Source organism: Zootoca vivipara, chromosome Z1, assembly GCF_965207765.1.
Source record: "Zootoca vivipara chromosome Z1, rZooViv2.hap1.1, whole genome shotgun sequence".
Lineage (NCBI taxonomy): Eukaryota > Metazoa > Chordata > Lepidosauria > Squamata > Lacertidae > Zootoca > Zootoca vivipara.
This window is the reverse complement of record NC_142583.1, coordinates 73,114,469-73,139,498: the sequence shown is the minus strand read 5'-3', so window position 1 is coordinate 73,139,498 and position 25,030 is coordinate 73,114,469. Positions and strand designations below refer to the sequence as shown.

The 25,030-nt window shown below is 50.2% G+C and overlaps 1 protein-coding gene across 2 annotated transcripts; it reads right to left on the bottom strand.

The window, feature by feature from the left end:
- Nucleotides 1-1,540: 1,540 nt before the first annotated feature.
- NAGK (N-acetylglucosamine kinase) lies at nucleotides 1,541-21,955 on the bottom strand. Of its 2 annotated transcripts, XM_088660739.1 has the most exons (11): nucleotides 21,732-21,881; nucleotides 15,162-15,322; nucleotides 14,508-14,592; nucleotides 13,290-13,388; nucleotides 12,363-12,504; nucleotides 10,363-10,473; nucleotides 9,574-9,686; nucleotides 7,234-7,321; nucleotides 3,383-3,480; nucleotides 2,171-2,249; nucleotides 1,541-1,905 (listed from the first exon to the last, which is right to left on the bottom strand). In XM_088660739.1, exons 4-11 carry the CDS (start codon nucleotides 13,347-13,349, stop codon nucleotides 1,715-1,717), a joined length of 882 nt encoding a protein of 293 aa, XP_088516865.1. In that variant the 5' UTR covers nucleotides 13,350-13,388; nucleotides 14,508-14,592; nucleotides 15,162-15,322; nucleotides 21,732-21,881; the 3' UTR covers nucleotides 1,541-1,714. The 2 variants fall into 2 exon arrangements, with proteins under 2 accessions (XP_088516865.1, XP_034959607.3); XM_035103716.3 differs by lacking the exon at nucleotides 15,162-15,322 and having other exon boundaries at nucleotides 21,732-21,955.
- Nucleotides 21,956-25,030: the final 3,075 nt, after the last annotated feature.

Genomic DNA, 25,030 nt, shown 5'->3' with positions numbered 1-25,030 from the left:
TGTTAAGAGGGCAGGATATAGAGTAGGACTTTTGCACATTTCTCTGTCTATCATAAGGACTACAGTCATACCTCGGGTTGTGAACATGATCCATGCGGGAGGCGTGTTCGCAACCAGCAGCGTCCCGTCTGTGCACATGCGTGATGCGATTCAACGTTTCGATGCATGTGGTTATTTTGCGTTTCTGTGCATGTGTGTGCGTCAAAACCCGGAAGTAACCCATTCCGGTACTTCCGGGTTCGGCATAGAGCACAACCCGAAATCACGTAACCCGCAGCATTTGCAACCCTTGTAACACTTGCACATGAACATAAGGAGAGCATACTGGATCTGGGCAAGGGCCCCTCTAGTCCAGCATCCTGTTCTCACAGTGGCCAAGCAGATGACTCAGTGGGAAACCAGCAAGCAGGATTTCGGCCCAAGAGCAACTCTCCCGCCTGTGGTTTCCAGCAACTGGGACTCAGAAGCATTGCAGCCCCCAAACATGGAGGCAGAGCACAGCCATTGTGGCTGGGAGCCATCAATAGCCCTTTCCATGAATTTGTCTAATCCTATTTTATAATTTTCTATTATTACTTGTACCCCACCCATCTGACTGAGTTGTCACAGCTACTTTTGCCGGCTTCCAACAAAATTTAAAAGAACACAGCGAAACATCAAAAACTTCCCTAAACAGGGCTGCCTTCAGATGTCTTCTAAAAGTCAGCTAGTTGTTTATTTCCTTGACATTTGATGGGAGAGCATTCCACAGGGCGGGTGCCACTGCTAAGAAGGCCCTCTGCCTGGTTCCCTGTAACTTCACTTCTCAAAATGAGGGAACAGCCAGAAGGCCCTCAGAGCTGGACCTCAGGGTCAGGGTGAACGATATGCTCCTTTTAAAGCCATTAGGTTGGTGACACATCTTCAGGAGAGAGTTTAACTGTCATTTTGTGACCTGAAACGTGACAATTATTGACCATCCCCAAATGGCTAAACTGGCTCACAAACTATCCCTCACAGTGACAGCATCTTTATGCAGGAGAGCACTTGGGCTTTTGCAAATACGAAAGCCAAATCTTGGGTCTGAAGCCTGAAACGAGGTGCTGGGACATGGTTTCTCAGCCTGCTCCTATAGAAACCTGCCCCAGCCTTGTCAAAGCCCAAATCAGTAGGGCAGAGCTTACCAAACTGTGTGTCACGACACATCAGTGCGTAGGTTTGTCACACAAATGCTCCTTGCTGTCCTGGGGCTGGAAAGGGGTCAGTTAAAACTCCCATTTTTGCTAGTAAAACTGAATTACCGCGTTGTGAAATGATGCAGGTCTAAAGAGATGTGTCCCCAACATGACAAGTTTGGAAAGCTCTGCAGTAGGGGTCTGCCATGCTAACCGCAAGGAAGAACCCCTCTCCGTCTCTGGGCAGCTTGGAGGAGAGGAATTTTCATCAGCAACTCACTAGGAACTTCCTTGATGCTGCAGCCCGATGCTTGTTGCCCGCAAAGAGGCTGAAGGACAGTTTCCTGCGACACGCAGCCCACCATACCAAGAACACTGCGGCTTGGTGGTCTTGCTTTTTTCTTTTTTTAATGAATGTTACGAAACATGCCCCTACAAAAACGTCCTTCCAAAGCAGAACAGGCAGTCTTTGGTCATTTAAAAAACAGGTCCATGGCATGGAGAGAGAGAGAGAGAGAAAGAGAGGGACAGGTGGGGGGGGGGAGGAGCATTCTGCACCTCTAGGCAAAGGAGTGTGTGTAGAAGACATTCACGTTGGCAGCGTAGTCCAGGGGGAGGGCTTGGCCAATGTGCTTGGCCCCCAGGCTAGCCCCTCCTAGCGCCGAGGACTGCTTCAGCTTCAGGAGGCTGAACTTGGAGAAGGCGGTGCTAAGCTGCTCTCTGTGCGCCTGGTCAAGGACTTGGATGAAGCCTGGGAGAGGAAAAGAGGCGGGGAACAGTCATTCGGAGGACACCAATCCCTACCAAGTGCTAATTCGGTACCCAGATGGGCACTCCGCGCAGGCAAACGAGAGGCAGCATGGGAGCTGCGATTCCCGTATCGCAGGGGGTTGGACCATATGACCCTCGGATCCCTTCCAACTGCAATTCCACAATACTCTTTGCAGCAAAACCTCCCCGGCTTTGCCAAGGAGGTGCGCGACTCTCGTCTGCCTTCATCCCTGACAGCCACTCACCTCCTTTCATCATTTCCCAGCTGTTCCACACCGATCCGACACACACGATGGGCAGCCCCAGGTCTCCTAGGAAGAGGCTCTGGCAGGGAGGAGAAAGAAAGGCACAAAAGAGCCTCGGAGGATTCATTTCTGACATTTATTTCCTATCCCCCCCCCCTTTCTCAGGAAGGCTCCCATTCTGCCACTGCCCAGACCTTCAGCAAAGTGGCTGCCCAGCATGCCAGCAGAGTAAGGTGCCTCTGGGAACGTGTGGCATTGGGTTTGGACTGGATGACCCTCGGGGGTCCCTTCCAATTCTACAATTCCCTCTATGGTTTCAGGTTTCCAGGCGAGATAAGACAAAGGCATCTGTACAAATAACCACATTGGCACCTTTAGGTGCACATGCAAGTTATCCTGAAATTCCTGCATGGGCTAGATGACCCATGGGGTCCCTTCCAACCCTACAATTGTATGATTCTATCCCTTTGGTCAGGACAGAACTGGAATTTTGAAATACAGTAAACCACAAGGCAGGAAGCCTGCTTGGACCCCAACCAGAGGAACGTGGCACTCCAACCCAACAGGCAGTGGTCATCTTTACTAACCTAGCTAGAGTGGCATAATCTCCAGAGGGTTTTGCCGGGGGGGGGGGGGGTGGAGTCCTTTTTAAGAATGTCGCCCCACTGTTACCATGTTGCAAGGCGCTCAGAGTGGCTAGGGCATGGGTAGGCAAACTAAGGCCCGGGGGCCAGATCCGGCCTCATCACCACCTCAATCCGGCCTGCAGATGGTCAAGGAATCAGCGGTTTTTTTACATGAATAGAATGTGTCCTTTTATTTAAAATGCATCTCTGGGTTATTTGTGGGGCATGGGAATTAGTTCTTTCCTTTCCCTTTCCCTTTCCAAATATAGTCTGGCCCCCCACAAGGTCTGAGGGACAGTGGACCGGCCCCTGCTGAAAAAGTTTGCTGACCCCTGGGCTAGGGCAACCCAGTCAGATGGATGGAGTAATATTACTACTACTAATAATAATAATAATAATGAAATTATTGTTTTAATATTATACTGAAACTGCTTTTCAGAGCACACCCACCAAGCAGTTTCCAACTGCACAGAACAGTGTCTTTTCTGGGCTGGCTGGCCTCTTGGTGACCACGTCCTGGGGAGATCTAGCCCCCCGACTCCTCTGCTCTGACCTCCCCCCACCGCCCCTTCCTTTCACGGCCTACCTGGTCAACCTTTGGCAGCACAGCCACGATGTGCCGGGCCAGCACTTCTCCAGCCTTGTTGAAAACATAGCAGCAAAGGGGGTCCCCGGCCTCGGCTCCTGCATGGAGAAAGATGTTGCCCTTGTTTATTCATTTCACAAAACTTCTACACCACTGGAGTGTAGAAACGTGGCTCACGAAGCGACTAAAAGAATAACCTTAACAGTACGGAAGATAAAGAAAAGCAGCCCTGGTGCTGCATTGCAGGGGTTGGTCTAGATCAGGGGTGGCAAACTTCTGTTGGTTGGCCGGATCACCCACGCGTGGGAGCGCGCACACATAGAATCATAGAATTGGAAGAGACCACAAGGGCCACCCAGTCCAACCCCCTGCCAAGCAGGAAACACCATCAAAGCATTCTTGACATATGCCTGTCAAGCCTCTGCTTAAAGACCTCCAAAGAAGGAGACTCCACCACACTCCTTGGTAGCAAATTCCACTGCCGAACAGCTCTTACTGTCAGGAAGTTCTTCCTAATGTTTAGGTGGAATCTTCTTTCTTGTAGTTTGAATCCATTGCTCCGTGTCCGCTTCTCTGGAGCAGCAGAAAACAACTTTTCTCCCTCCTCTATATGACATCCTTTAATATATTTGAACATGGCTATCATATCACCCCTTAACCTTCTCTTCCCCAGGCTAAACATACCCAGCTCCCTAAGCCATTCCTCATAAGGCATCGTTTCCAGGCCTTTGGCCATTTGGTTGCCCTCCTCTGGACACGTTCAAGCACACCGTGCACATGTGCCCACGCCCACCGCTCTTTCCCCGCTGGCTTTCAGAGCCATGGAGGGAGAGGAGGAGGCGTCTACGGCTTCCTATTGGCTGAGTCCTGGAAGCCAGTCGGTTTAGTTCTGCACAGGGACTGACCAAGCAAGCGGCAAGGGCTGGGGGCCGGTTTAATGACCCCCGCGGGCCGTAGTTTACCGACCCCTGGTCTAGATTGCCGTTGGGTCCCTCCCGACTCAGGGCAGGCCTGACATCACCCTGGGGGCTTCCTAGGGCAGCTGTGAACCCCTCGACATGTCCCGTGGTGGCTTGCTCTGAAGCCTCCTGATGGGCCCAAGCGGGGAATTCGGAGGGTCGCCACTAAAAAGTTCCCGCAATGCCTTTGGGGCAGCAGGGAATTTAACTGGCAGCTCCCAGTGTGCTCCCAGCCAGCTCCCTTTGGCCAAAGGGTAACCAGGGTCAGCATCTGAAACCGATGCCGCAGAAGTCCCAGCACCAAACGCAGCAGCAGCTTTGCTTGTATTACTTCTTTTCCGGAGGATTTTTCAAACCAAGTGGAACAGCCCTTGTCTGCAGACATGGGGAAAGTTGATATTTTCTGAATCGAGCGGCGGCTTGGGAATCTGGGAAAGGGCTGATCAATGTAACTGGCTGGTTTCAAGCATGGAAATGATTTGGGAAGGGAGGAAACTTATTGCGACGGTTAATCGTTGCCATTATGAACCCTTTGCCACAGGTCCCAGGGCGGGTTGGCAGCAATTTGAAATTGAGAATTTACAGCTGAGCCAAATCGCAGTCTCTGGAGGAGACTCTTGAGAGTCCCATGGACTGCAAGAAGATCAAACCTATGCATTCTGAAGGAAATCAGCCCTGAGTGCTCACTGGAAGGACAGATCCTGAAGCTGAGGCTCCAATACTTTGGCCACCTCATGAGAAGAGAAGACTCCCTGGAAAAGACCCTGATGTTGGGAAAGATGGAGGGCACAAGGAGAAGGGGACGGCAGAGGACGAGATGGTTGGACAGTGTTCTCGAAGCTACGAACATGAGTTTGACCAAACTGCGGGAGGCAGTGAAAGACAGGAGTGCCTGGCGTGCTATGGTCCATGGGGTCACAAAGAGTCGGACACGACTAAACGACTAAACAAAAACAAATTGCAGTGACAGGAATAGTGTTGGTCCTGAAAACAGCCCGCCCTCTTTGAAAGCATGAACCATTTGGGTCAAATAAGCGATATTGCAGGCATCTTCAAGATCCTACAGGAAGATCTGCAAGAAGCCCCAGGCAGACTGAAAGCTGAAAAACGAGTCTTCGGCATCCGGGATGCCATTTCCTTTTCAAATCGGTGAGAATTTTCCCTTCGCATAAATTCTGCAGCAGTGTGCAAAAAGAATAAGGCCCGGCTTTCCCCAACCTGTTGCCCCCTGGCCATTTTGGACTGCAGCTCCCGTCATCCACCTGACACTTCCTCTCACGGTGCATAGTTAAACTGTGGAACTCCCTCCCGCAGGAGGCAGTGGTGGCCACCAACCTAGGTGGCTTTGAAAGAGGATGCGGCAAATGCAAAGAGGAAAGGGCCAGAATGGCTGTGGGTCAGGATGGCTCTGCTCGGCCTCCACAGTCGGAGGCAGCGATGTTCCTGAATGCCAGTTGCTGGAAAGAGCAGGAGGGGAGAGTTGCTCTGGGGATCGGATCCTGCTTGTGGGTTTCCTGATAGACGCATCCGTTTGGCCACAGGGAGAACAGGACGCCAGACTAGAGGGGCCCAGGGTATGATCTCACAGGGGTCTTATGTTCTGCCAGCACAACAGACCACAGGACCATGGCTCTCCCTGTTGCCTGCTGAACCAATAAGTGGAATGTAGCACCTGGGGTGACCACCTTCTTTCTCATGAGGAAGGACAGGTAGTAGTGTAGGGCAGGGGGCAGCAAACTACGGCCCACAGGCCAGATCCGGCCCAATTGCCCTCAGGATCCGGCCCGTGGACGTTCCGTGGATCGGCGATTCTGTTGTTGTTTTCGTTAATGTTTTTTAGGTGCCACCAATTTTTTTCGGCACCCCCCTCCCTCTCACACACCGTGATGCCGCCTCCTCCCTCCCTCCCTTCCTCCTGGCTTCTCCCCACCCTGCATGGTGGAGGAAGGGGGCTGGGCTGAGCTGCACCTCTCCAGAGCCAGCCAGCCCTTTTGGGCCGCTTGTCCCCCCGCCACCGCCGACAGCTGCACCGGTGCCTACCCTTGCGTGTGGCAGAGGCCGTTGTCAGTGGCGGCGGCGGGACGAGCAGCCCAAAAGCAGCTCTCGCAAGGGCAGCCACAGGAGCCACGGTCGGGAGAGCGCAGTGCCGACAGCAGCAGCATAGGTAGGCAGGGGGAGGGGAGAGGCTGGGGGAGAGAGAAAAGCCCCCTCTGCCATGCGCGTGTGGTCCGGCCCACCACAAGGTCTGGGGGACAGTGAACCGGCCCCCTCCCAAAAAAGTTTGCTGACGCTTGGTGTAGGGAGCATTGCAATTCTGCGTTGCCTCTAGTTAGCACAGAGTTATCAGTTTGGAGCACTATCAGCCCTGGTTATGGGCTTTTGGTCACGCTAGTGAATCTCGACTGACCCATGAGATGCTTGTAGCCTGGCTAATACATGTATACGACTATGATAATTTATCTAGTCTTTTACCTAACTAGTGAATTTAAACACCTGGAAGTGGTGCGGGCTGTTTTCTGTCCCCTGCCCAGTGATCCACAGATAGCGACCTAACAGACAATTCATGGCTTTCTGTTCTTGGCAAGACACAATTTCCAGGGTCCATGCTTTGTCTAAATAACAATAGCATGAAATAACAATACAGTGCTACTAGCCATGTGCAGAGCTCCTTTGTCCTGTTACTAGGGCTAGGTTGTTGATTATGTATGTTGTGATCTTTTCTGCGAACCGCCCTGAGACCTCTGGGTATAGGGTGGTATATAAACTCAATAAATAATAATAACAACAACAACTCTGAACACCACTGGGGTCTCTGGGAAGTTCAGAAGCAAGGTACACCCCAAGCCAGCTCACCGCCCCCCCCCCCCCCCGAGGCTACCCTCCCCCAGCTACCTTCAGCCAGCTTCTTGCAAAACCCTGCAAACTTGGACTTCTCAAAGGTTCTGTAGAGGTGAGTCAGGAGGCCCATCCTGTCCGTCACCTGCAGGAACAGGAGAAAACAAGTTCAGTTGCATGCAAGTTCTCTGTGATTTCTGCCCTGATCTTTTGACTTGAAAGGATCCCCCCCCAAAAGGCCTGGTGTAATGTAAGCTATGTGCCAATAGTGATCTGAGTCTTCCCAGGCTAGCGTATCTTTGGCTAAGATTGCAACCAAGGTGGATTTGATTTAAATCAAATTGATTTAAATCACGATTTAAATCACTTGTCAGTAAGACTTGATTTAAATTTTATTATTATTTTTTACAGAAAGACTCATTCTTGCTGGTATAATCTTAATATTCACAAGCAGATGAAGGTTTCATTTTTGGAATAAATTTTTAGTGTTGTTTTTACAGTTATATCAAAAATTGCTGGTTTGGTTATACAGTACTATTAGAAATACATGGCAGATAATTATGAAATTATTGTGACGCTTAATAAGTTAACTGTTTATATTTGGGACAACTTTTCTGCTGTACTTGATTGGAAGGAGAAAAATAATCATTTCCTTAATAACAATCTAAACAATTTATTTAACTAAAACAATAACATTATAGCATACCTATGTATCCATGTTTGTTAACTGATGGTTAAACTTTTTTTTTTAACAACTTAGAGTTTTAGCACACATGAAAAACTTAAAACGAATCCTTTTTTCCTGGTGAACAGCCTTTGGAGTATAATGTAACTTAAATAGAAAACTATCTTTGGAAAGATTTTTCCTCCAAAAGCATTTTATTTTTAAAAATCCGATTTAAATTTTTTAAAATCCAAATTCTTTTAAATAAAAAAAATCATTGATTTTTATCCATGCTGATTGCAACCCTGGGGAACATTAGAGAAGCACCAGCAAATGAGATTGTGACACCAAGTACAAATCCGAAAGGTAAAATTAAAAGAACTGTGGTGCTTTTAAGAAGATCGATTCACGCAGCGCCGCCCTTGGCAGAGGGGGCCAGAGATGGCGTTTACCTGCAAGCGGGTTTCCTCCATCCTCCTGGTCCCTCCCTCCCTGCACAGCCCCCCCCCTCCTTATTCCAGACATTGTGATACATCACCCTATCACAGCGGTTAGCTGGTGATGCATCACGATGTTGAAAACCAGATATCGCCCAGCCTTGATGTCATCTGCAAAACAGGGGCGGCTGTGGCCCCTCCCCTTCCGAGGCCAAAAGCAGCGAACTTCAGGAAATGGGAAAGCAGAAGGAAGCACAATGCAGAGGCTCATTTCACGCCAGGTGAAACAAGCCATAAAAGCTGTCAGGTGACATGAGAACCCTAATGAGCCAGGTGGACTTTGGCAGCTGCTTAAAAGGGAGCAAAGAGGCTAATCATTAAACGGCCGGAGCCAGCCCCACCCCAGAGCAAGCGTGGAAGATGCAGCACAAGAAGGAAGAGCTTTTCAGGACATACGTAGGGCATGTACTCTGCACTTACGAAGGAAAACAAGTCTGAATTTTGAACAGTTAAAGAGACCATTGCATTTTTGCCCAGTCACAATGATATATTCTGCTACTGAAATTCTGCTTCTTAAGCAAATAAGTCCTCTGGCACTGGAGATGACCCCCCCCCCAAATAATATTCCCCCACCTTGCGTCCAGGCCTACCTTTGCAGCCTGGGAAAAGCATCAGCTAAGGATGCTCCATGGAGGAGATAGTTGCACCTGTGAACCTGCTTTTGACTATTCCAGAGCAAGTTCCTCTCTGGCTCCAGCAGCCACAAAGAACATTTAAGGCAGCCTTTGCCAAGTCGGTGCCCTCCAGCTGTTTTGTCCTATCATCTCCAGCAGGGGCAGAGCCATGTTGGCTGGGAGTTACAGCACAAACAGTGGCAGGGTGCCAGGCGGGCGAAAGGGGATAAAGGGGAAGGGCGGAGCCAGAAAGGGGGCACTATAGGAGAGGGAAGGTCTCCTGTTTATGACCTACCAAGAAATATAAAAAAGGTCTCAGAGCGCAAACAAGCCTCTTGAACATCTGAGCTATGATGGCTCTGCTCTGCCTGCAGCTGGACACCGTAAATGCTCCAGAATCCCAGTTTCTGGAAAATGCAGGAGGGCAGAGGGCTTCTGCAGTCCGGTTCTGGTTTCAATGGGCTGTGTCTCTATTTTGTCCCTTGCCAACAACCCGAGACCTCTCTCCCATGATCCCGGAGCCAGTGACTAGCCTCTCGCGCCCCCCAACTCTCGCCATGAGTCAAACGAAAGCACAATTATTATTTTGGGGGGGGGGATGACCACGTGATGGGCAGTTTACCTGGAAGTAGTCAAACATGGCTTGCTTGATGTAGCTGATGTTGTGCGGAGGTGTTTCGAGGTTGTCCAGGCTGTCAAAGACCATCTTCACCGCCTGGTGAGCGATCCAATAAGCTACAGACACCAAAAGAGGAGATTACGCCCGGCACTAGCAATGTAGGAAGATTCAGGACGGAGAACAGGGAGGACTTCTTTGCGCAGCGCAGAGTTAAGCTATGCAACTCCCTGCCGCAGGAGGCTGCGATGGTCACCAACCGGGATGGCTTTCAAAGAGGATTGGACAAATTCATGGAGGAGGAGAGGCTATCGGAGGCTCTGCCTCCAGAGTCACAGGCAGCAATGCTTCTGAACCTCAGTTACTGGAAACCACAGCTTTCAGGATAAAATTCCGCTTGTGGGTTCCCCACAATGGGCATCTGGTTGGCCCCTGTGAGAACAGGATGCTGGACAAGTTGTGTCTCAGGCCTGATCCAGCAGGTTTTCCCTAGGTGCTTATGAAGGAAGCTCTGAGGCCTGCGGAAAATTGCCAGAAGCCCCCCAAGTGTGACCATCGACCTCTGGTGCCAAGTCATGCTCTGAAGCCACGTGGCAAGGCCTTCCAAGCACCTGGGCTCCCTTTTGGCCATGTGGATTGGATAATGGGGTCCAATCCAGAGGTTTGGGGGAAGATCTGCACCACTCCTGAGCTGTCCTCTGTAGAGCCAAGTGGCTTACTTCATCCCCAGCGAACCTGAGCCCAACATCTCCCAAGCAAAGCACCCCACCCACCAACCAGGTGTCCTGACCTCACCTGACCCCTCGTCGCCCATCATGTGGCCCCATCCCCCGCAGCTGACCTGAGAGCCGTCCGGATTGATGAGTTTGCAGTTGGAGCCTGTCCCAGAGATGAGGACCACACCGCCTGGAGGGGGGAAGAGGAGCACATGAGCAGGATATACACAGTGAGTACAGCCATGCACACATGTCTTTCCGCCATGGGCGGCCTCTGTCCTAGAACATGGAAATTCTATATATTGTATACCAAGTGAGGGTAGCAGATGGGTCTTGAACCCTCAGTGAGTTAGGGGCTGACTCTGAAAAGAGGCTTCGGTGGATTGAGCGGACAGGACCAAGAGGGGCTCCAACGGTCAAGAAGGCCGTTCCTGCACTTGCTGTAGAGAGAAGAGAGGGGCGATACTACCGGCCCGGAAATGGAAGGAAGAGTCAACCCCAACCAGAGCAGAATGACAAATCAAGATGATGGACTCTGCCGAAATGGCAAGATTAACTGGGAAACTGAGAAATCAAGAAGACAAGAACTTTATAAAAGAATGGGGAAAGTTTATAGTTTATATACAAGACCACTGCAAGCAGGTCAAAACATGGGCAGGATTTTAATCACACTTGCAAAGCAACGGACACTATGGATAATTCAGAAATAAAAATATTTGGATAAATATGGATATGTAGTTGTAAATATTTTCATTAGGACCCATGGAAGGGATGGGGGGAAGTCAGGAGATTCAGAGTAATCTCACTACAGTGGTGCCTCGCTTAACGAATGCCCTGCTTAACGAAATTTTCGCTTAACAAAAGGATTTTTCGAGCGGAGGTTGTCTCGCTAGACGAATTCGTTTTATGAAAAATTCGTCTAGCGAATCACGGTTTCCCATAGGAATGCATTGAAATTCAATTAATGTGTTCCTATGGGGGGGAATTCAAAAAAAATTCAATGCATTCCTATGGGATTCGCTAGACGAATTTTTCGTTATAAGAAAAGACCCGTGGAACGAATTAAATTCGTCTAGCGAGGCACCACTGTATTTAGATTTTGAACTGTTGTTGTATCCTTAAATTTTTACAAATAAAAAAATTGAGAGAGAGAGGCAGAGGCAGGTGGGGCTCACCCCCCTGGGAAGGTAGCTCATCTAGGAGAAGGAAAATCCTGATCCTAAACCTCCGCTGCCTTGCAGGACATCGTCCAGAGAAGGCCAAGGAGTAAACCTTGCACAGATCCAGAGCGGAGTCCCTAAGGTGGTTGGATGGCGCCTTATGTGCCTCCTTCCGGCAGCTCCTGCCACCAAGCTGGTGCCAAACGTCTTGCTCTGCTTTCCTTTGGACCCCATCGGTGATGCCCAGGAGGGGGATCTTGTCATCGAGGCAGCCCAGGACACACACACCCCAGACACGTGGCCCAGGCTTGCACCCTGTGGAGCTGACTTTGGTGCTGCTGACGCAGCGGTTTGACTTCACTGTCTCTCGAGACAGACGGAGGCCAATGTGGACTGTTTCCTCCTCTTTCTCCAGACCTGTGGCTCTTGAGATGCCTCCCCCATGGTGCCAAGGGGCAGAGATGCTCAGTTCCCCTTCATCCCATCCAGCCCAACGGTACCCTGCCAAAAGAGTGCTCACGTGTACAGGGTACCTTCCCACTCAATGGGCATTAGTGTGGAATGACATCGCTTGAGACTAGCGCACCCTCTGTTAACCCGGGGCCCGACATTTTGGACGACAACCCCTATCCGCCCCAGCCAGATGCTGGGTTGCAAGCGGGGGGGGGGGAAGGCTGCCGAGCTCAGCCCTCGCTTTCAGGCTTCCCCTTGGTGCACCTGGTCAGGATGCTGGACCAGATGGGTGCTGGCCGGATCCAGCCAGCACCTGTCCTGGATGCTTTAGCCGAGATTCCTGCATTGCAGGGGGTTGGGCTGGATGGCCATCAAGGTCCCTTCCAGCTCTATGATTCCATGATTCTACCCTTTTCCACCTGCGCCAGCAACGGCCGTACCGAGACACAAAACCCGGCCCTCTTACCGTGGTCGGTGGCTGTGGCCATGGCTCCAATGGCATCTGTGGTGATGTAGTAGTTTTGGCTCAGGCAGGGGAAGCGGGTCTTCATCTCCTCTATGAGCTTGTTGGTGGCTTCCTTCTGCTCCCCTCCGCTGAGAGAGAGGCCCTGTGCCAAAACACCCGCACCGTCACCAGCCCAACCCTGGGCTTGGCCCCAGCCACCAGCATCCGGGCCGGACAGCAAGGCAGGGCTACAAAAGAACCACGCATGGCCAGGAGAGTTCAGCCCAGAGAGAGTTCAGTTTTCAGAGGAGTCGTGGTAGCAGCTCTGCCTGAAGCAAATTCTGCAGCTGGTTCTACCTGAGACTCCTCTAGAATTATGACTCTGTACCCCATAGTTTATTGGGGGGGGGTGAGCTGCCAGGCTCCCCAATTCTCTCTGGAAGAAACTTGCTTGCAGCTAGATGCTACAGGAAAAGATCGGCTGCAGTGGAGAAACTCTCTCTCATGGATACCCAGCAAGGAGTTGCCGCTGTTTTGAATTGTGTTCCTATCCTTCCTTAGCGGGTTGCGCAAACCCCTCTTCTGAATAATGCTTTTTAGAGGGTAGGGTTCATGAAACAAAGGGGCGGGAGCCTGGGAAAGATTGGGAACCACTCATCCCATTGAGGAACCACCAAGGAGATTCTGGGGAACCTCGGGGACACACACACACCCCAGACACAGGGGGAGGAATCTAACCCTTGGGGTGGCTACTGTGGCATCATGGAAGCAATTGCTGGCTTGCTTCCCAGCAGAGGCAGCTCGGATCCTGCTTGCTAGCTTCCTGCAGGCCCCTGGGAGAACAGGGTGCTGGACTAGATGGGCCCCTGGTCTGATCCAGCAGATTCTCAGGTCCTAATGGCCAATGGGGACCCGCTGGGCAAAGGAGGAGGAGGAGAGACTACTCACCAGGGAGCGCAGTGGAACTTGTGGATCAGCCCCTGCCTTGCCCTTGGCTTCGCTGACCATGGTGTTGATCCTCTCCAGGCATCTGTCTGACCCAACCAGCTGCTCGCGAAGGGGAGAAAGCAAGGAGACCCCAGTCACCTCCGCACCCCAAACTTAAAGGCACAGACAGGCCCCCGTAAGAGCACCGCTTGCTCCTCTATCCTAGCTTTCTGGAAAGGAAGGAGAAAGGCATCCCATCCTCAGTGGGCCCTTCTGGGATATGGGCATCACTCTGTCGGGAGGGAGGCAGCCGTCAATCACAGCATTCCACTTGGAGCTAACTGTCCCTTAGCAGATGCTGGACCTGCACAGACTTGGCAGGCCAAATGAGCACACAAAGCTGCTCAGGGTGAGCAATGATGTGCGATGCAGGACCTCAAAAGGAGAGCGAGGCCCCAGCAGTGTGGTATAGTGGTTAGAGTGGTGGACTAGGACCTGGGAGGAGGCCAGGGTTCGAATCCTCGCTCGGCCATGAAGCTCAGTGGGGGGGCCTGACGTCGGGAGCCAGTCGATGCTTTCTCTCGGCCCAGCCAACCTCACAGGGCTGTTGAGATGGGGCAGGAGAATTGTGTTTGCCACCACCTTGGAGCCAAAGGTGGGATCTAAATGCCACAAACAAATCAATCAATAACAGTAGAACACTTTAGCTGGGTTGATCCAAGGGATATGAACATCCTGCCTTGCGGAATATGAACAGAGATTTATTGTGATCCTTACATTATTCTAGAAAGTTGTCTCTGTTGCCGCCTGAGATACAAGGGGAGTGTTGGGGGGGGGGAGAGAGAGAGATGGAATGTTTTGAGTTTAAAAAACCCTAACTGCTTCCCTTTCTAAGAAGGACTTAGTCCCTTGCGACTCTTTAAGCAGAGGCTTGACAGCCATCTGTCAGGAATGCTTTGATGGTGTTTCCTGCTTGGCAGGGGGTTGGACTGGATGGCCCTTGTGGTCTCTTCCAACTCTATGATTCTATGATTCTATGACTAAGAGGCATTTCCAAAAATTCATATAGCTCAGTTGGGAGAACATAAGACTCTTAATCTCAGGGTTTGGGGTTCGAGACCCACGTTGGGCAAAGGAGTCCTGCACTGCAGGGGTTGGACTGGATGACCCTTGGGGTTCCCTTCCGACTCTACAATTCTCTGATGTTATGACCTCTGAAGCCACGGTGGGCCTACTTACCCAGTGGTTGGTGCAGGGTCCCTCACCCTCTGCCAGGATCTTGCCATCTTCGGAGATCAGAACCACCTGGGAGTGGGTCCCTCCCCTGCGGTGGGGAGAAACAAAAGCCCAAATAGCCGAGTAAGAAGCCGCACGGTTGGGGTTCGTAAAATCATGCCTATCATGGATAGAGATGAATTCTCCTCCCTCTCTCCTCAGAGTAGAGCCCGTGGTCGTCCGAGGAAGCCGGACGGTGGAAGATTTGGGACAGAGGAAAGAGAGGACTTTTTGAAACCTTGCCTTCCAGAGAGAGCAGCACTCGGTGTGATGAGTAAGACCGTCTTAGACCTTCCCCAGGCGTCCTTTGTTGAAGGTGTCATTTGGCAATTCCCTTAAGTGTCTGAGTTTCTAACAATGGCGGCACAAGAGGATGCTTGGGGAATATGCCCACGCCTTGAGCGTGGAGAGTCTCGAAGCCATCGCTGGGCTCCTTTTAAAGGCCTCATCATCACCATCATTTTATTATTAATACTCCTCTGGCTAAGTTCCTCCAGCCACTCTGGGCAGCTTACAGAATATATAAAACATAATAAAGCATCAAACTTTTTATTTTATTTTAAAGAATCAGATTTTCGTCAAGACTTTGACACGACCTGCTTCATAATACAGTCATACCTCGGTTTAAGTACGCTTCAGGTTGAGTACTCCGCGGACCCGTCTGCAATGGATTACTCCGCTTTCCATTACTTTCAATGGGAAAGTGCGCTTCAGGTTAAGTACGCTTCAGGTTAAGTACAGACTTCTGGAAGAAATTGTGTACTTAAACCGAGGTACCACTGTAAATAATAATAATAATATTTTATTTATACCCTGCTCAGGGCAGCTAACAACAAATTTAAAACACTTAATTATGATACAACATAAAAACAGCATAAAATACAGTATGAAAGCATGAGTAATAATAAAATTCAAAGTTCAAAAATCAATTTGGGGGGAAACCCATCCACTAAACATTAGATGGTCACCAGGCCTAGCTGAGTAAATTAGTCCTCCTTGGGCCAGTGAGGAGGCCAGGGGAGAGTTAGCTGTGGGGTCCCAGATTGTGTAATCTGCATAAAAGGGGAGGGGGAGGGAAGAGAAGGGGAATAAAGGATTAGGCTAAATTTAAATTGAAGGCTAGGTGGAATAGCTCTGTCTTACAGGCCCTGCAGAAGGAGATCAAGTCCTGCAGGGCCCTAGTCTCATGGGACAGAGCATTCCACCAGGTCGGAGCCATCACTGAAAAGGCCCTGGTGAAGGATAGTCTGACTTCCTTAGCGACCGGGACCTCTAAACTATGGTTATTCATGGACCTTAAGGTCCTCCGTGGGGCATACCAGGAGAGACAGTCCCGTAAATACAAGGGTCCTAGGCCGTAAAGGGCTTTAAAGGTCAAAACCAGCACCTTAAATCTGACCCTGTACTCCACCGGGAGCCAGTGCAGCTGGAAAAGCACTGGGTGAGTATGCTCCCATGGCAGGGACCCCGTGAGGAGCCTCGCTGCAGCATTCTGCACCCGCTGGAGTTTCTGGGACAGTTTCAAGGGCAGCCCCATGTAGAGCGAATTACAGTAGTCAAGCCTGGAGGTGACTGCCGCATGGATCACTGTGGCCAGATTGGGGCGGGAAAGGTAAGGGACCAACTGCTTGATGCGGCGAAGGTGGGAAAATGTTGCCTTGGCTGTTGCTGTAACCTGCGCCTCCACGGAAAGGGAGGTGTCAAGGATTATACTAATTGGGCTCCCACAAGAGAAGAGATTTGGTCCCTCATTCCCATGTCGTCCTGACCCAACCAGAGGACCTCTGTCTTCGAAGGATTTAACTTCAATCAGCTCCCACATAGCTATCCAGCCACAGCTTCCAAGCACCTGGTCAGTGTGTCCGGGGCTGAGGCAGGGCAGCTATCCATCAACAGATAAGTCTGGGTGTCACCAGCATATTGATGACAACCCAACCCAAAACTCCGGACAATCTGGGCAAGGGGGCGCATAAAGATGTTAAAAAGCATCGGGGAGAGGATTGCTCCCTGTGGCACTCCACACACCAAGGAGTGGCGCAACGACATCTCCCTCCCTAGCGCCACCCTCTATCCCCGACCAGAGATAAAAGAGCACAGCCATTGTCAGGCTATGTCCTGTATCCCCACGTCGGCGAGGCGGTGTTCCAGAAGATCATGATCGACCATGTCAAAGGCTGCTGACAAATCTAAGAGAATCACCAGTCCTGACCCGCCACGATCCAGTTGTCTACGGAGATCATCTGTTAGGGCGACCAGAGCCGTCTCGGTCCTGAAACCAGGACGGAAACCGGACTGAAATGGATCTAAAGCTGATGTTTCCTCTGGAAACCTGCCAAGCTGTTCAACAACTGCTCTCTCAATTACCTTACCCAGATACGGAAGATTCGAAACTGGGTAGTAATTTGATAGATCTAAAGGATCTAATGAAGTTTTCTTTAAGAGCGGACACACCACTGCTTCCTTCAGCTCCCCTGGGAATGTCCCCGTGCCAAGGGACAAATTGATGATTTCAACCAGGGCGATCTGCACGACCTCTGGCCACGCCCTACTCAGCCAAGACGGGCACAGATCAAGGAGGCAAGTGGTAAGCCTACCAGCTCAAAGGAATCTATCTACATCAGCAGGGAGTATCCAATCGAAATGGTCCAACACTGGACCGGAAGACAGTCGAGGGGCGTCCAGTTCTATTACTGTATCTAAATTGGCAGGGAGGTCACGGTGAAGCAACAGGACTTTCTCCGCAAAAAAGCTCGCAAATGCCTCACAGCTATGAGTTGAATTTGTGCTTAAATTTGGTTGTCCCCCTAAGGAAGCCTCCACATGCAGCCATAAACACAACTGAGCAATGTTAAGTGGGGAGCTAAATTATGTTCTCTGCAGAGTACAATAATAATAATAACAATAATAACAATAATAACAATTTATTATTTATACCCCGCCCATCTGGCTGGGTTTCCCCAGCCACTCTGGCGGCTTCCAAAAGGATATTAAAATACAATAATCTATTAAACATTAAGCTTCCCTAAACAGGTACAAGCAGGTGGGTGTGCCGTCTTTTGCAAACGGATGCATCGAACAGCCCAGAATTGCAAAACTGGGCATGACCATTGAGCAACCAAAAGGCATGCTGTCCTGGGCTGCTCCTTTTTGGATCCTTGGGTTTGCAAGAAGCTTCCTCAGGAGAAGTCTGACAACCGTCCCATGCAGTGCAGCACTCTCTATGCCATGAGCAGGCAAACTAAGGCCTGGGGGCTGGATCCCCCCCAATCGCCTTCTAAATCCGACCTGCGGACGTTCCAGGAATCAGCGTGGTTTTACATGAGTAGAATGTGTCCTTTTATTTAAAATACATCTCTGGGTTATTTGTGGGGCATAGGAATTCGTTCATTTTTTCCCTCCAAAATATGGTCCGGCCCCACACAAGGTCTGAGAGACATTGGACCGGCCCCCTGCTGAAAAAGTTTGCTGACCCCTGCTACGCCAACTGTCTGCAGGATATCAGAGAGGGAAGTCTTTCTGGGCTCTGCCTGGAGATCCTAGCTGCCAAGTCTCCCGTTTTCCCCGGGAAACCCCCGTTTATAAAGCCGTTTCCCGCTGTCATCCCGAATGTTAAATATCCCGTAATTCCCCCGGATTTCTTTCGCTGCCGCTCTGCCCATGTCTGGGCACCATAGCTGCCAAGTTTTCCCTTATCTCGCGAGGAAGCCTATTCAGCATAATGGAAAATCCCTTTAAAAAAGGGATAACTTGGCAGCTATGCTGGGCACCGGAAATCGGGCAGCGCCATTGGTGTCCATTGGTGTCACCCAAGTACACTGATGCACAGCCAAGCCACACAACTGTCTGTGACAGAGGAATCTCGTAGATCAGACAACTTTGCAGTGTCTTTAGTGCTGAACAGTTTCAGAGGTCTAGGCATCGCTCCCATCTACCCAGTCTCCTTGAACACAACCGTAGCTGTGCTGGAAACCCCAAAATAGCAGAGACACATGCAACTTACAAGGCCTTGCAGCCCGGCACCGAAGCCAGCAAACTGCACGTTTAAGATCTAGATTCTAGAACCAAGGAAAGCTCCTTGGAAAAGGAAAGCGGGGAGGCAGGTGCTTTATATTAAAAAGAGGGTTGGAACTCTGTCCTGCCAAAAGATCTACGCATAGCCCCACCTGGGCCTTTCGAAGCCCAAGATTCCTCTGCCAAGTCTCATCCCTCGTGGCTGCACAGAAATCAATGAAAACCCACGAATTTAACTTCCTGCAACCTTCGGCACATCTGGCAACACAGCCAGTTCTTTATAGGCAATCACCATCCTCACCTCTAACCACCTGCCATTTCAAGCCATGTGAGACACTGGGGTAAAAACAGCACCCCCACCCCAAAACGGAGCGCAACAGTCAGTTCCCGCTGGGGACGTGACTTGATGAGATCGGTTCTGTGGATCACGTGGGAGATTTATCAGACAAGAACACACACGTCTGATTGAAACCCTCCGGCTGACTAGCCGTGCAGGGAGCATAGCTGAGTTGTGCAGCGCTCACACACCCCTCCGGCAACACCCACAGCCTCAAGAGAGCAGCTGAGATAGACCTTTCGTACAACCTCAGCACAAACGGGAGGAAGCGAAACTGTAAATGGGCACCAGGCCAGTGTCCCCTTGCCTCTCCAGGACACCCAGCTTCCTCCTCCAATTATAGCCCTGCCCCCAGATGCATTTGCATTATTTCCATGATGGGATTTCCCGGTTCCTAATGTATCAGCTTCCTTTCCCCCCAACTTTGGCTTCCACTGTTCTCAACCCAGGGTTAGAAAGCGATAGAGAACCCCTCAAAATATAACGAATAAGAACAACAATTTTTTTAAAAATAATATGTCATAGAACAGGAATAAAGGGATCATAGGCGCTGTTTAGACCAGGGGCAGCCACTCAGTAACAACAACAAAAACAACAACAACAACAACAACTTTGTTATTGCAATAACAACTTTTGAAGTATACAGTTTTGGGTCGTCCCCCCTTCACTTTCCCTTCTCTTTTTCTCTTTCTCTCTTTTATGTATGCCTCACCATGTTTGGTGCAATATAATTATGTACCTTCTAACTTCCAATAAAGATGTCTGGAGATGATAGATATTAATAACGACGACAACAAAAGCTGTTTGGCAGTGGAACAGACTCCCTCAGAAGGTGGCGGCCTCTCCCCCCTTGGAGGTTTTTAAGCAGAGGTTGGATGTCCTTCTGTCTTGGTTGTTTTAGCTGAGATTCCTGCATTGCAGGGGGTTGGACTAGAGGACCCTTGGGGGTTCCTTCCAACTCTACAATGCCACGATTCCATTATTTATAGAATTGTTTCTATGTTTATACCCCACCGATCTGATTGCTCCAGCCCCTCTGGGCGGCTTCCTATGGCTCTGCATTTGTTGCTGGACTCCAGGACCCATCAGTACCAGGAAAGGATGGTCAGGGGTTCATGGGATTCTGTTGCCGCAGGTTCGCGCCTCCCCCCCCCTTTGGACCCCTCCCCTGGTGCCCTGCACACTCTCCTTTCAGCAACAGGGAAAGCCCTTTTCATTTGCCTCCTGGAGATCTCTGTTTGGATCCTGCTTGCTTGCTTGCATAGGGTAGGTTTTGCTTTTTAAAATGATTTTGCCGTAGCGTTTTAAATGGTGTCTGCTGCTCTGGGAGTCTCCAGGTGGAAGAGCAGAGATGAGAGAAATGGAAAATTCATCAATCTGAGCACCTGTCGCTCTGTGTAAATACAAACCTGTGGTGCGCGTGGAATAATAACATGTGCAGTTCTGGGAAAGGAGATGGTAGAGCTGGGAAAAGGGCCACCAAAATATAAATAAGCAGAGAGTTAGAAGGATCATCTAGTCCAGGCATCCCCAAACTTCGGCCCTCCTGTTGTTTTGGGCTACAATTCCCATCTTCCCTGACCACTGGTCCCGTTAGCTAGGGATCATGGGAGTTGTAGGCCAAAACATCTGGAGGACCGCAGTTTGGGGATGCCTGAGATTCTAGTCCAACCACCTGCAAGGGAGGAATATGCAGCTGGATCAAACCTGCAAGGTTGGCGTTATCAGCACCAGGCTTTAACCGACGGAGCTCTCCAGGGGAGCAACTCTCCTATGAGGAAAGGCTGCAGAGTTTGGGACTTTTTCGTTGAGAAAAAAGGCAAGGAAGAGGCAACAGGATAGAAGCTTATAAAAGTATAACATGGTTGAGAAAGCAGATAAAAGGAAAGTTTTCCTCCCTCTCCCAGAAGACTAAGACTCGTGGACATCCAGTGAAGCAAAAGGCTGGAAGATTCAGGACAGAGAAAAGAAAGTCCTCCTTTGTGCAGAGTTCAACTATGGAACTCCCTGCCACAGGAGGCAGTGATGGCCACCAACCCGGATGGCTTTCAGAGCAGGAAATTTGTGGAATAGAGAGCTATCAGCCACAATAGCTATAAATATAAACAATAAATTATGATTGAAAATTATTATTGCTACTGTGTTCGGCATTATTACTACTGTGTCTGAATAATTGGTTTATGGGAACTGTAAGTGGGCATATCCACTGTGGGGGCCTGTCCTGGGCGACCCTTTGGCCTGATCCAGCTGCAGAGCTCTTCCTGTGTTCCTAAGGGGGTTGAAGTGTGTGCTTGGAGAGGATTCAGCACCAGACCTTTCCCTTGAGTACATCCAAGACGCATTTAACAGGCTGCATTATAATGCATTTGCGGGGATCGGGTGGCAGCCTGTCCCGGATGCTTCAGCCAAGATCCTTGCCTTGCAGCGGGTCGGACTAGAGCACCTCGGGAGTTCCCTTCCGGCCCTACAACCCTAGGATTCCCCGCGGGCGGCGCCTGGCTGCAATGTTGGAAAGCCCTGCAAGCCGGGATCGCGAGGGCAGCTGCAGAAAGGAAACGCGCAAGCAAGGAAGTCAATGAATGAACACAAGTGGCAGGGGCGGCGCTGCGAGCCAATAATAATAATAATAATAATAATAATAATAATAATAATAATAATAGCAATACCCCCGCCCATCTGGCTGGTTTGCCTTTGAGGATCCAGCCCAGGTGAGGGCAAGGCTGGGGGTAAACAAGGACCCCCCTATGTGCGTCCAGGTAGGGAGGCGGACGCGCCCCATCTCCTCCCCTCTGCCCGGCTGCAGCAGACACCCCCCGGGTCCCCGCTCCGGCCTCACTCACCCCTCCACGCCGCCGAAGATCGCAGCCATGGAGCCTCCGGGAGGGACCTGCCCGCCGACCCGACCCGGACACCGAGCGAGGAGCCCTGGGAAGAGAAAGAGGAAGAGGAAGAAGAGCGAGAGCGCGCGAGGCGCAGCCGGAGAGGGGAGGAAGGCAGGCAGGCAGGCAGGCAGGCAGGCAGGCGCCGCCTCTCGCTCCGCCTCCTGCTCCTCCCACGGACGCCAGGTGCTATTTTGGGAAGCGGGGGGGAGGGGCCTGGGGAAAAGGAAGAAGAAGACCCGCCCCCCGCATCGACCTCCCCTCCCCACTTCTCCGCGCTCTCCGTTGCCCCGGCATCGCGGGAGACCCCTCTGCCCCGCTTGGGAAGGGCTGCGTAAAAGCCTCCCTTTCGGTCCTGGGAACGCCCCGCCGCCCGGCTTGGGAAGTTAATTACGTGTCTCCCTGCAGGGGAATTATTTTTTAAAAAGCGATTGCCAAGGACCTGCACAGCGTTGGAAGGGGCCCCAAAGGTCCTCCAGTCCATCCCCCCCACTCCAACACATTGAGATTAAGATGCTCCACCGACTGAGCTACCCTAGGCCTATATTGCAGTATGAATATTATTATTTATCATCATTATTGTTATTAATTTGTGGGCTTCCCTGGAGGTTTTTAATAATTGTTATTATTTATTTATTTATTTATTTATTTATACCCCACCCATCCGGCTGGGTTTCCCCAGCCACTCTGGGCAGCTCCCAACAGATTTAAAACAGGCTGGATGGCTACCTGTCATGGATGCTGAAGTTAGCTGAAGTTCTTGCATCACAAGGGGGTCAGACTCGATGACCATCAGGGTCCCTTCCAGCTCTGGGATTCTTTGGTTTAGCTTGGTAAGTCCACGTTTGATGAAGAAGCCCACAAACTGCTTTTGGAAAACCAAATAATTTTAAGTTTGGCCTTCTGAAAATGTCATGCAATGCTAAATATAAATAGTAAAGGTAAAGGGACCCCTGACAGTTAAGTCCAGTCGCAGACGACTCTGGGGTTGCAGCGCTCATCTCGCTTTACTGGCCGAGGGAGCTGGCGTTTGTCCGCAGACAGTTTTTCTGGGTCATGTGGTGAACCAGAGCAGTGCATGGAAACACCATAAATAATGAAAATAATAGATTGAGCTGGATGGAGCAGAGTGCCCTGACTTGCGCCTCATTTTCAGGGCTGTTTGCATTTTGCAAAATAACACCACCAAGCCTTGCATACCCTATTTCACTGGCGGCAATATTGGGATGAGCACAACATATCCCCCGCCCCTCACTAGCGAAGGCCATTCTTTCAATCTACAGTACCTACAACTTCCTGGGGGTGGGTGGGGATATTTTCCGGTCTTCAGTTTTCTCCCTTGCTTTGGCTGAATCTGGAGCAGTTTTCCAGGGCCGACATCAGAGGGTGCCAGAGATTAGTAAATAAACAGTTGGCGGGATGTTTGGATTTCATAAGGATATTTTTTGATGCACTTGTTGAAGGCAGCTGGAAAGGAGAGTGGAGGGCCCTGGCATGATGCCACCCTGAGGGGCTCTGGCCTCCCTTTGGGCTGCTCTCTCCCTGTGTCCGTGGGCAGAGGAAATCGCCAAATTAAATGGGGAGATCTGCCAACAGTTTGTGCAGCGAATTGAATGCGACGGTGCGAACAACAGACCCTTCTGCATGCTCACCTCCAGCCAAAGCAACTGCTTCTGCAGCAGAGTGCCAGTTTTTTAATGATAATAATACACCCCCCCCACTCAGACATTTCATATAAAATGCAACCCCTCCTCCGATGGGCATGTCCGGGAAAACCCGGACACATGGCACCCTTAGGTGCTGTTATCATTATCATTATCATCTGAAGGCAGCCCTGTTTAGGGAAGGTTTTAATGTTTAACAGACTACTGTATTGTATTTTAATATTTTGTTGGAAGCTGCCCAGAGTGGCTGGGGCAGGGTATAAATTATAAATTATTATTATTATAATTTCATCATCATCAGTGCTTTTTCTTTAAAAAAATGTTTGTTTTGGGGTACTCTCATTTTGACTCAAGAAAACCACCATTTTATAGTTCAAATCGGGAAAAATAAATACAGGAAATGGACAAAAGTACAAAGATTCACAAAACATTTAGGGGTATGTGTTCCCCTGTGCCCTCCAGAAAAAAGCATTTATTATTATTATTATTATTATTATTATTATTATTATTATTATTTCCATTTCTATACTGCTTTACATTTTAAAGAACAAATCTCAAAGTTGTTTACAACACATTAAAAATCAAATAAGACAATCCCGAATCAAACACATTCAAGCGTCAAGGAAAATATTTCAAAAGCGGCATTTTGCTTTCCCCAACCAGAGTTACCCACGTGGTCGCTAAATGCGCCTGGCACCTGGCTGATTTCGAACCCTGCTCTGGACGCTCCTGCCAAGGGTGTCCTCAGCCCCTGCAGGACACCATCCAGTAGCTCAGAGTCACTAGGCCACCCGCTGCCAAGTCTCCCTCGATGGGCCCTGAGCCCATTTCTCTGCGTGTTCCTCAGGAGGTAGATAAGGCAAGCAAGAGACCTACATCCTTGGGGAGAGCAGGCCACAAATGGGGAGCCACTGCAGAAAAGGCCCGTGCTCTGGCTGCCACGCTCTGGATCTTCTGCAGAGGGAGAATACGAAGAAGGGCCTTGGATCCCGATTGCAGGGGCCAAGTTGGTCCATGATAATGACAATGATTATTGCTCTTGTTTTGCAGTCTCTCGGCTTGAACCTCCCGCACTGTCCTAAATCCAGCGCTGATATGGGAAACATGCTCACAGCAGGACAGCCAAGATGACCAAGGGCCTGGAAACCACGCCTGATGAAGAACGGCTGAAGGAGTTGGGTAGGTTTCGCCTGAAGAAGAGGAGATAAGTTCCTGGGCTCTATAATTTCTCAAAACTTAAATTGGTCAGGCAATATCAATAGTATTATTAAAAAGGCCCACCAGAGGTTGTATTTCTTGTGTCAACTAAGAAAATTTAATTTGCCCCAAGAAGTGTTGATCCAATTTTACAGAGGTACCATTGAAATTGTTCTCTGTAATTCTAATTCTATTACTGTCTGGTATGGCACAGCCTCCAAGATGGACAAGAAAAGGCTCCAACGAGCAGTAAGAATTGCAGAAAGGGTAATTGGTGCTAGTTTGCCTTCAATAGAGACAATCTACGCTATCCGAATTGTGGTGCTGGAGGAGACTCTTGAGAGTCCCATGGACTGCAAGAAGATCAAACCTATCCATTCTGAAGGAAATCAGCCCTGA

Excerpts from the sequence above, each read along its gene's own strand:
- NAGK (XM_035103716.3), bottom strand. The coding sequence starts at position 21,760 with ATGGCTGCGATCTTCGGCGGCGTGGAGGG. Across the intron at positions 9,687-10,362 it reads GATGGGCGACGAGGGGTCAG|CTTATTGGATCGCTCACCAG; the intron begins GTGAGGTCAGGA and ends TGGTGTCTGTAG. Across the intron at positions 3,481-7,233 it reads TTGCAAGAAGCTGGCTGAAG|GAGCCGAGGCCGGGGACCCC; the intron begins GTAGCTGGGGGA and ends TTCTCCATGCAG.